General features: G+C 35.8%; 1 protein-coding gene across 8 annotated transcripts in view; it reads left to right on the top strand.

The window, feature by feature from the left end:
* Positions 1–12,334, top strand: part of LOC124357253 (E3 ubiquitin-protein ligase HECTD1) — a 138,619-nt gene that overhangs the window by 108,770 nt on the left and 17,515 nt on the right. For 7 of the 8 annotated variants that reach the window (XM_046808817.1, XM_046808819.1, XM_046808818.1 and 4 more), the window contains 7 exons: positions 999–1,130; positions 1,914–2,089; positions 2,496–2,706; positions 4,644–4,759; positions 7,043–7,199; positions 8,505–8,846; positions 11,703–11,875. In XM_046808817.1, coding sequence (XP_046664773.1) covers positions 999–1,130; positions 1,914–2,089; positions 2,496–2,706; positions 4,644–4,759; positions 7,043–7,199; positions 8,505–8,846; positions 11,703–11,875 — 1,307 coding nt within the window. The remainder of the gene's footprint in view (positions 1–998; positions 1,131–1,913; positions 2,090–2,495; positions 2,707–4,643; positions 4,760–7,042; positions 7,200–8,504; positions 8,847–11,702; positions 11,876–12,334) is intronic. The other variant, XM_046808821.1, reaches the window with a different exon arrangement.

The following is a 12,334-nucleotide window of genomic DNA, read 5'->3' as shown; positions in this document are numbered from 1 at the left end:
TTTTCCCATCAGTTAGCATGTAAAATTGTTTTGCTTTCACAGTTGAAATTGCATTTGGGATTTTGGCAGTGGCACTTGGTTTCCGCTTCATGTTTTTTGTTGACCCTCTTGTTTGGCACTAACTGGTCCACCAACTAGACATTGCCTACTAAAAGTTTGTGTGTAGATAGCCATAGACAAGTGGTCGTGATCAGTTGTATCTCCTCTCGCACCCTGCATGCTTGTGTCGTAACCCGCTTGCGTTCTGTGTTCACCTCCGTTACTTGTAGAAACGGCACACTGTGCTTTCCAATTCATTTTTAAATAAGCGTAAAAGACTGGAATTATTTAAAAAAAAAGAATAATTTTAATGTTGTAGATATTATAAATAATACACATAAAATAAACCCAAATGCCAAAAACACATGTTTTATATATACATACGTAGAGGAAGATTTACTGAAATAAACATACCAATAGTGATCAATATACACTTTAATTTTAAATTTAAAAATTTCACCATTTACAAATAAATCTATTGCATCATAAATTATAGATTTGCACATTAAAGGTAAAAAAATTGTCCTATATACTTAATGTCCTATATTCAGAATACCTAAAATATAATTATAAAGTTAGAAAAATCCTAGTAAGAACAATAAAATCAGTGAAACAATAAAACTGACTGAAAACGGAGTACTAAAAAATTAATTAAGTGCTTAGATGTTTCGTGAAGATATAAAAAAAAATATTTATAAAGTTTAATTGATAAAGACTACCAAACGTTAGCTCCATAAATACGGCAAAGCTTTAATATTAATTCTGCATATTAGCATTTTTAACCAACATCAAATTAAAGTAATGAACTTTTAGTACCAGGGAGGAAAAACGGAGGAATATTTAAGATTGTTTTCGTATGAGCCTATCATATGTAAATAGCACAAAGTCCGGTAGCCTGCCTGCATGAAGTAGCTAGTATGCTCCCTGTGAAGTGGCGTTTAAGTGATGATGGTTTCTAGGTTGGATTGACGTAACGTGGGATCACGGAGGGTCCAATTCGTATCGTATGGGTGCTGAGGGGAAATACGATTTGAAATTAGCGTCAGACGCAGAGCCGAGTGCCACTGGCGCCAAACCTGCCACCCCGACAGGTAACGGCTTGTCGCCCCCTTTCCCCCCCCCCTTGCTGGAAGTAGCAGAAAAATATGTTTGGTTGTCAAATAAAGTTACACAAATTAGCAGCATATACATATGCCAAAAATATAAATATTGATCTTTTCTCCATTATCTATACATGCATTGTTTTTACAGTTTCCGCAGCAATGCTAGCTTTGAAACTCTGGGCAAGCGCAACAGTACTTTAGAATATTTATGTAATTTTTGTGATAAAATGAATTGTATTGTACTTTAGATTACTGACTCAAAACTTAGACCTACCAACTTCACTGTACAATTTTTTTACATTAACGGAGTATGTATATAATTTCAGGGATAAATACATGGTACAATTTCATATCCGATATCACTAAATAGCTGTAATACTAAGTGCCATTGACCTTATCAGAAGATAATAGTTAGATTATTGCTTGGATGAGTGAATTGATGAGGAGAGGTTACAAAAGAGTACTCCTCAGTATTTATATTTCAAACTTTAGATAAGGGAAACAGTTAAGAAAATGAGCATAAAAGTGATAATACTGTAAGGGAGATGAAAATATTCATAGCACTGACTACTTTTCTAGTTAAGAAGAGTATATCAGAATATATAGTTCGATGATTGATTAGGCAAATAAATATAGTTTTAATTAAAATTGAGAGTATTTACAAAAAAAGTTACATAAAATAGTCAGTGTTTCTTTTTTATACAACTGCTAGTTTCAAATTAAAGATGGTATAGTTGTTTTATATAGACATTTTATGGTTATGGCGTGCAGGTAAATGGTGCAAGAACTTCAACACGAGCAACGAAAGCAAAAGTGGAGGTGGCAGTGTTCTAACCAGCCGGAAATCGAGCTCCACACCCAGTCTGCCTGATGCTACGGAAAACCAAAGTCGTAGTTCTGTCGCCAGCACTGACCAGGCAGCGTCTGCTGATAATCTGGCTGCTAAGGTATGGAGATACAGTTGTAAATAAGTATTATTATTGACGATTGCTCGATTTCTATACTTGGTACATGAACATCTTGATACTTCTTGAGGAATTGGTTATTCTTGATTCCTTGGTAGCTAATGAACTTTTGTTACTAGTTTTTACATAAAACCACAAACAGCCATACAGACTGAAAACAAAGCATTTTGAAATATGTGTTTATAGAAACACTTAATAGTGATCTATCCTATTCGTATTAGAAATTTGGAATATTATAATATCACTATTTCATATACCATTGTCATTCCCATGTTCATATAAAACTATTTATCAAGTGTCTAACTTTTAACGTGAATATTATAGTACATGATGATGGTCTGTGTTTAAAGTGGAGAAATGATCAATTAATATGTATATTATGTTGCAGCAAGCTGCACAGGCACTGGCAGAGAGTGTGCTGTCTGTGGCACGTGCCGAGGCCATTGTGGCTGTTACCAATGAGAGCCAGTGCTGCTCCACTCCAGCCAATGAGCTATCAGTAGTGGTACACACACTGCGAGACTCTCACACCAATGCCAGTGATCTGGCCACCATCGTGGAGACTCTCGCTCTGGAGGAGACCCAGAGGCTAAACACTGGTACAGTATAGACACTTATAAACTGAATTCAACTGATTAAAGTAGGTAGTATACACACTGCAGTAAGTCATATTACCAAAAATAAACTCATAAGAATTATGTGGAAAAATTGGAATTTTTCTTGTAAAAATGTTGAATTATTTATAAATTAACTAAATAAATAAACATATTTATAATGAAATGCTACTAGTAGGGGTAAATTTAAGTTTGAACAATTGTTGTTATTATTTACATGTTTATTTATTATTATTACACGTTGTTCTTAAAAGTTTTGTAGTGTATGGAATTTTTTAAGAAAAGGAATAATTCATAAAGACGCTCACATACAGAACACTCTTGAGAAGTAACCTTTTGTCGTGATGGAGCCTGGATTGTGTTTATGCATACGTATCTTTGGAATTTCCTCTTATAACTTGAACTCGTGGGTGGAGAATATAGCGAATGGACAGGTGAGGCAGATCCTTGGCTCCACTGATGGGTCGTGAGTCAGTCACAACTGTGTAATTTTTAGCGGCTAAATGGGCTTCTAGTAACACCACATCAATGCTTAATGTTTATTTAATTGCAGTAATAATATTTTCAGAATTAATTTCAATTAGATTATACTGCATTGTTTAAATTACGGAATTTTAATATAATGTGAAATTACATCATATGATGAACATTCTTATTTGGGAACAAAAATCATGTGACAAAGGTCCTCCTTTGGGACATTTTGCATCACTCTTCAACAGGTTAAGAGTCATCCATTCAAGGATTAACAGCACTAGCTTTTTCTTAACAGGAAATATCCTTGTAATTATCTCCAAAGTAAGAGGTAAGGCAAAAAAAAAATCAAAGTTAACATTTGTGAGGTAGAGTCAAACAGTTCCCTTTACTGAAACCTATATTCAAATAGGAAATCGCTGAAAAGGAGATTTCCCATCTTGTGGTAATAACTACTGATAAAGGTTCTAGGTAGTTGTTCACAAAATTCTAATTAAAAAAATAATTCATTGATGTACTTAAGAGAGAATGTAAGATAATACATGAAAACATGGCTGTATGTAAGTGGCATAACGTTTCTGAGAAAGTTGTAAAATGCATTTGGATAAGATTTGAAGTGCCTTTCTTTCACTTCCACTGTAAATGACAGTATAATAACTTTTTTTTAATTGAATATACAGATAATGAATCCTGTGAACACTCCCATTTGAAATTATAAGTTGAAATGCAATTACATGAATATTTAATTGACCTCCTTGTGTACTCAGTACCTATCTTAAATTCGATCAAAATTGTCATATACAGTGAAAGTGGAAGGATGATTTTGATACTGCTGCATTTTTTAATTACGTCCTATCTCTTTACTTTCTTAACATACAGTGTATACTAAAGATGGATGGCTTAATGCCAGAAACATTGTAGCCTATGCCAAATAAATGTTTTTAAAAAGGTTTTTTATTTGCCTATTTTTAATACTAATATAAAGGTAACCCTGAGGGGTTGATAACATAATATAAAATAATTTGTTATTTGTGTTAACTTATATTGTGTAACTTTAGTCCGTTAGTACTTATGTAGGAAAATAAAGCAGCATTTGTGTAACTAAACAGAATGTTCTATTAACATATTATATGTTTAAGATGAAGCTTGTATTGGCTATTATTAACTCAATTACATTTAAAACACACAAACCAATACTTAAAACTTTTATTTTTGTGAGGCCTTTCGATAGCAAGACTATCTTCATCTTTTGTGAAGTGTCTGATGAAGATAGCCTTTCTATCGAAAGGTCTCCTAACAAAAATAAAGGTTTTAAGTATTGGTTTGTGTGTTTTAAATTTAATTAAGTTAACATATGATTTTTTTCTTTATGGTTTTATCCAAACTACTGTTGTTAAAACTATTTTGCTCAAATATTTACTATATAGTGATGAGTGTGATATTGTTTGTAGGTAATACTCAAGCCAATAATCACATACAGCGCAGTGAAGACAACAAGCCTACTGCTGCAGAACCTAGCAAGAATCCTCTTGGCTCCTCCAGTAAACCCCTGTATAGGGCAAACAAGGTACCAGATGTTTTCTTACATATTACAGTAAATTTATTGGGAACAGAGGTGATTTGGATAAACAAAGATTTTTACAGCTAATAAGGATTTTATACTTGTTACAAATATAATGGTAAAAGAGAGCCAATGTCTTATTTCATTTTACAGAGATGTATTGTTCAGAAAGAACAAAAAATATATTGTGTACTGTTTAGTAATTAGTCTCTTTTTTTACACTGCTTTCGGAAAGTACGATGAAGCAGATGTTTAGAGGCTATTTATCCATATATGATGTGTTGTACTAATGCCCAAATAAATCATCGGCCAGTCTAGTTACGCCATGGCATAAAAGTAGGTCAAGCCATCTTCCATGAACCAGTTCTTCATTATCAGAATTGTTTTACTCTCCTGTATTACTGCAGAAGAAGAAGGTAGACAATGCTATTGTTCGTATAAAGCCAATTATTTACATTGTCTAAATTTGCACTTTAAACCACTTGTAGGTATACAGTAAAATCCCACTTATCCGAGGTAAATGGGACTGAGACTACCTCGGATAAGGAAAAATTCGGATAATCCGGAGACAATGTTCAATTTGGTTATGAATGACAACAAACATGTTAAGTTCTAAAGACAGTGTTATATATGTGCCAAATTCGTATTTACAGTTAATTACAAACAGTTATGATATAAAGTACAGTAATATGGAAAATGAAAAAAAATCTTTGTAAGTTGTTAGAAAATCTTTGATTGGTTTTTGCGTTAACCTCTTACCCCTTTTGGTTGCTACGACCGCTGCAGTGTTATGAGGTCAAGCGGCGTGGACTCCTTTAGCTGTTCGATGTAGGCAGTGGCAGTGTCGATCAACTTCAGTCCATCAGAATGAGACACTCTAGGTGTAATATCGTGACTGTCTCAGGTTCTTGTGGATTGTGCACAATTTCGTCGTCACTAAGTTTCATTTGAACATCTTTATTGCACCACACACGGATATCTTCATTTTTCATCTTCTGATCACAAGGAAGCTGATTAAATAGTTGCACTAATTCAGATAAACTTTCATTATCCTCTGCTGATACATTTTCTTTATGCTTTGCCAAAAGTTATGTTTAAAAAGTTTTCTCTATGAGTTTTGAAGTGTCGAATCGTTAACTTCGTCCCAATCCGATATGATCCAAAAGAGCTGCATCTATGATTGTTGTTTTTTTCAGAGGTTTTTTCTAGACGTGAAATAAACGTCTGGAGAAGTCCACTTCTGTAGTTTTGTTTTTCATGGTCTCAAGAATTGATTGATCTATTAGTGAGATCACATTAGGGGGTAAAACATGGCTTTAATATCACACCTTCAAAGCTCGCCCTCATTGTGGTGTGAAGTTGTCCATCAATAATATTGCTTTTCAGAGAAAAAAATGCAGAGTCAACAGGAGCAAACTCTTTAAAAATTATTACTTAAAAATCTGGCTGTTTATCCAAGCACTTTTTTGGTTTTGGCACATGGTGGGCAAACAGTTATCATTGATGTATTTAAAGACTCAGGGTTTGTGGGCATTTCCAATCAGTAGAGGTCTCGGTTTAAATGTTCCTATTTCAAAAATACCAAATGAAACGAACATTTCCAAATAACTTGTGAGACTGACTTATCAGTAGAAACGTCTGTGGCGGTCCAGAAATATTGCAACGTTGCATTGTCACTCAGTGAAAGTTCATTCCTATAGGTATGTTCAGTAGAGCCTTCAAACAAATGTCGGGTGACCTATCATAAATCAGCAACTGTTACGTCACCAAGAGGATGCGTGTTCTAAATATTCACTACTAGACCTAGCAACAACCAGAGTACATGCATCACAGATTGATATAGACGCTAGTCACATGCATTATCTTATTATTGTACTGCTACTGCATGGTCTATAAAAAACATTTTTATCTTCAAAGGCCTCGGTTATCCCAGAGCCTCGATTCATCAGGACTCACATAAGGGGGAGTTTACTGTATTACAGCATTGTTAATTTATTATAATACTGTACGGATTATTCTGAACTCGGAACGTGTGAACACGAAAACAAATTACACTGGAAATGCAACAGATAATGGAGTCTCTCCACCAAACGAGATCTGGATAAACAATGTTGTACTATATTTTTGGCTAGTTATGGTTACATACCTCGTCAGCTATCCTTGTGAAATATTTTGTTTTTGAGTTTTCATCTAGTAAATGAGCCATGTTAAACTACAAGATGAATTAAGATATTTTAAATCACTACAATAATATATTTTGTAATATCAGTTTAATGTGAAATATTGCAGCTGATGGGCTCAGAGGAGCATTCTCTGCTCACATCAGAGGCTGTGGAAGTTCTAGACAAGATGAGGGAAGGCGCTGACTTGCTGCGCAACAACACTAACAGCTACTTGTCCGGTGAACTGGTAGCCAACTGTCTGCTAGTCAACAATACACAATCAGGTATGCCTTCCTACATATGTTAGCAAATCATTGTAGCAAATATTGCAACAAGAAATTACAGTAATAATAGAAGATAATAAATAAATCAACAATACACAATCAGGTATGCCTTCCTACATATGTTAGCAAATCATTGTAGCAAATATTGCAACAAGAAATTACAGTAATAATAGAAGATAATAAATAAATCAAATGATTTAACTTTAACTCTTAAAGAGGGCACGCTAGCTAGTTGCCCGCCACCCATCTGAGGCCTACTTTTAACATAGGAATAAAGTTTTAAATTTGATTTTATATATGTATTTATCTGAAATTTATAGAGATTTCCCTTCAGAAACTTAAAATTTAGTGTCCCAGTGCTATTTAATTGTTAACAATACATATTGCATTGTGACAATAAATTAGCATTCAGATATTGAATCTAAGTTTATAAAGTGAAGTATTTGTGGATTTGGAATGAGTTCCTATTTATAATACAGTTTTCAATTTCAGCCTCGTGTTACATGTGGATCTTAAAATATACAGATGGCAGCTAACTAAGCATTCACTATTGGAGCTATTCAATCAAATATCCAAAGCATGTTGCAGAGAAATTTTAGTTATTTGACGGGTACTTATAAAAACTCCTTCACTCTCTGACCTGAGGGTCCCAAAACACTTCTTAGAACTGTAAGTTTTTAACTCTGAAAGACTGTCAAGTTTTTTACCAAAATGTAATAGTTTATGAGAAAAGTGTTATTTTGTAAACTAATGGAAATACTAAAATAATTATCTATTTCAGTATTTTCTTTTCCTTTTTCATAATTATATTTGTTTTTTTTTAATACTGCTTTACAAATGAAAAGTTGCTGCAGTCCAAATGCTTAATAAATTTTATTTCGGCTTAAAAGTACTTAAAAGTATGAAGTAATCAATGTGATATGCTTTACAAAGTCCAAGTTGACACAAATTATATATTTTTTAAAATCTCAAGTACATAATACTGCAGTATCCAGAGTAGTTAAGCTTAGGCACATAACAGGTGCACTGAACAACACATACAACACACACCAGAGAAGGTGACCGACTGTGATATTCATGTTACTATAGTCATAACTATTTATAGCATGTAATAATGTATCATTAGAATTTGTTATGGGATAATTCAGTCTGAATTCGGTTTGAATAGTTGTACTAGAAAATGTATTTTTTATCTATCATATATAGAAAGCAGATTAAACAAAACTAGCTATTTATTCTATTTTAATTATTACTTTTGTAGTTTTGGTTAAATTGATTTTACTTGATGCATCTGTATTTATTCAGGCAAGAAGGAGAGAGAGAGGGAAAACAAAGAACAGAAGGATAATGCCAGCAGAGGACCATCATCAATGAGTGTTAGTGTACCTAACCTTACATCGGCCACCAATTCAACAACAATGGAGCAGTCCAACCCAGCTGGGCTGTTGGAGACGTTTGCAGCGATGGCAAGACGACGGACCAGTGGTGGAGGTAGTGGAGGAGGTAACAGTGGTGGCACAGGGGGCAACAATCCCTCCCCCTCTACCAACACTTCCTCAACCCCCTCTCCTGGCAGTACATTGTTCCCTAGGGCTCCTAGCAGTGTCACCAGCCTGGTACGACTGGCTCTTTCCTCCAACTTTCCAGGTAAAGTTTATTAACTTTTAGTACCTATAAGGAAATTATGTGATGTCCTCTCAGCTAGTGGGCTATTATGGGTGGGTGCTAGACCCAAGATTTACTGTCCAAATAAGGAACTAAATTAATATTTCTATATTTGCAGCACATACCATAGCAAATATGGTTTAAAGTTCTTTTTTAGCTGAGGCCTGTGCCACTGTAGCTGCCATATAGTATCCCATAACTTGATTAAATTCTAGTGCATTTGGTGGAGCCATACATCAAACTATGGAAATGAGTTTAAATTCTGTTTATATTGAGACTAATTTTAATAGTTGTATGTTGCAATTAAAAATTCTTTTTAATTAGGCAAAACTTTAAGTTAAATTATATACTACTTCTTACGTTTACGAGAAAATAATAAATAACCAATGAAAAACAGTTTTAAGTTTATAGCTAATGAACATTGTGTTTACAAATTGTATTTAAATCCCAGTAATTTAAAGGGTGTAAGGTCAAATACTACTATTTAAATACGAGAAGTGATGAATATGGTTACACAAACACTGAGTAGTGTTACTGAACCTAACCAGCCACTAGCTGTGGCCTGTCGAACTGAGAAGACAACTAACTGAGTAGTGTTACTGAACCTAACCAGCCACTAGCTGTGGCCTGTCGAACTGAGAAGACAACTAACTGAGTAGTGTTACTGAACCTAACCAGCCACTAGCTGTGGCCTGTCGAACTGAGAAGACAAACTAACTGAGTAGTGTTACTGAACCTAACCAGCCACTAGCTGTGGCCTGTCGAACTGAGAAGACAACTAACTGAGTAGTGTTACTGAACCTAACCAGCCACTAGCTGTGGCCTGTCGAACTGAGAAGACAAACACTGAGTAGTGTTACTGAACCTAACCAGCCACTAGCTGTGGCCTGTCGAACTGAGAAGACAAACTAACTGAGTAGTGTTACTGAACCTAACCAGCCACTAGCTGTGGCCTGTCGAACTGAGAAGACAACTAACTGAGTAGTGTTACTGAACCTAACCAGCCACTAGCTGTGGCCTGTCGAACTGAGAAGACAACTAACTGAGTAGTGTTACTGAACCTAACCAGCCACTAGCTGTGGCCTGTCGAACTGAGAAGACAACTAACTGAGTAGTGTTACTGAACCTAACCAGCCACTAGCTGTGGCCTGTCGAACTGAGAAGACAAACACTGAGTAGTGTTACTGAACCTAACCAGCCACTAGCTGTGGCCTGTCGAACTGAGAAGACAACTAACTGAGTAGTGTTACTGAACCTAACCAGCCACTAGCTGTGGCCTGTCGAACTGAGAAGACAACTAACTGAGTAGTGTTACTGAACCTAACCAGCCACTAGCTGTGGCCTGTCGAACTGAGAAGACAAACACTGAGTAGTGTTACTGAACCTAACCAGCCACTAGCTGTGGCCTGTCGAACTGAGAAGACAACTAACTGAGTAGTGTTACTGAACCTAACCAGCCACTAGCTGTGGCCTGTCGAACTGAGAAGACAACTAACTGAGTAGTGTTACTGAACCTAACCAGCCACTAGCTGTGGCCTGTCGAACTGAGAAGACAACTAACTGAGTAGTGTTACTGAACCTAACCAGCCACTAGCTGTGGCCTGTCGAACTGAGAAGACAACTAACTGAGTAGTGTTACTGAACCTAACCAGCCACTAGCTGTGGCCTGTCGAACTGAGAAGACAACTAACTGAGTAGTGTTACTGAACCTAACCAGCCACTAGCTGTGGCCTGTCGAACTGAGAAGACAACTAACTGAGTAGTGTTACTGAACCTAACCAGCCACTAGCTGTGGCCTGTCGAACTGAGAAGACAACTAACTGAGTAGTGTTACTGAACCTAACCAGCCACTAGCTGTGGCCTGTCGAACTGAGAAGACAACTAACTGAGTAGTGTTACTGAACCTAACCAGCCACTAGCTGTGGCCTGTCGAACTGAGAAGACAACTAACTGAGTAGTGTTACTGAACCTAACCAGCCACTAGCTGTGGCCTGTCGAACTGAGAAGACAACTAACTGAGTAGTGTTACTGAACCTAACCAGCCACTAGCTGTGGCCTGTCGAACTGAGAAGACAACTAACTGAGTAGTGTTACTGAACCTAACCAGCCACTAGCTGTGGCCTGTCGAACTGAGAAGACAACTAACTGAGTAGTGTTACTGAACCTAACCAGCCACTAGCTGTGGCCTGTCGAACTGAGAAGACAACTAACTGAGTAGTGTTACTGAACCTAACCAGCCACTAGCTGTGGCCTGTCGAACTGAGAAGACAACTAACTGAGTAGTGTTACTGAACCTAACCAGCCACTAGCTGTGGCCTGTCGAACTGAGAAGACAACTAACTGAGTAGTGTTACTGAACCTAACCAGCCACTAGCTGTGGCCTGTCGAACTGAGAAGACAACTAACTGAGATTTCATTCTAGCTGAGCAAAAGATCAGTAAGGATCATTACAAGTGCAAATGTTAACTGAGAAATATTAATTATTACTGTTATGTTAATTGGATTTGGTTTAACTAAGTAGGAAGTGTACATTTGAGGTTAACAGATGAATTGTTTAAAGTTTCTCTAGAATTAAAATATGTTATAGTTTAAAAAAGTAGGTTACTAAGACTTGCACTCATAGATTTTTTTAAGATTGATTTAGCCTGTCAGTTTTTTTTTATTATCTTGTATGTAATAACTTTTGAAACAGAGTATAAAATGAAAAAGTATAGCAGTTTAATATAGTAATTCTTGATTATAATTTCTGACTCTTATTGACATTTTGTAATTAAAAAGATTAAAATGAAAGTTTAAAAAAATATTTTATTGTAGACTGAGATTGATGTCTGTCTATAGGAGGCCTGCTGAGCACAGCGCAGAGCTATCCTAGCCTGACATCTGGTGGGCCAACTGGCACCGGTTCCTGCGGTATACCAACCACAGCCGGCTCGGGACCACAGTGCCTCAGCCAAGCTCTCACCATGAGTATGACCTCTACTAGCAGTGATAGTGAACAAGTCAGCTTGGAGGTAAACACTTATCATTATAATACATAGTTATTATTAGGTAATTAAACAAAATTGGGTAATTGGAACAAAGAGTTAGTATTTGTCATTAATTCTGTCTTTAGTTTTAGTTTAATTATAATTTCCTGTAATACATAATTCATCAATTGTATTAAAATCGTGTAGGAATTTGGTCAGATATTAGGTATGTCATATCACAAAATGAGATACTATTATCATCACGTATAAAGGATTTTATTAAGATGCTGCTGGAGATAAATAATTATTGTATCATCAGTTAAAGTAAAGTGTTGGTCTATATTATCTGAGTACAAGTAGAGCTTCTGGATTACTTAGACAATACTGACCAGAATGTCATATAATGCTACTAACCTTAATATAGTCGTAGCCTAACATGGATTCATCCCTTGTGTATTGGTAAAGTATCTTTATCGAGCTTGGTTAGTATCACATATTATTCAA

The sequence above is a fragment of the Homalodisca vitripennis genome, chromosome 3 (assembly GCF_021130785.1).
Source record: "Homalodisca vitripennis isolate AUS2020 chromosome 3, UT_GWSS_2.1, whole genome shotgun sequence".
Lineage (NCBI taxonomy): Eukaryota > Metazoa > Arthropoda > Insecta > Hemiptera > Cicadellidae > Homalodisca > Homalodisca vitripennis.
The sequence above is the reverse complement of the archived record's forward strand: the minus strand, read 5'-3'. Positions and strand labels throughout refer to the sequence as shown.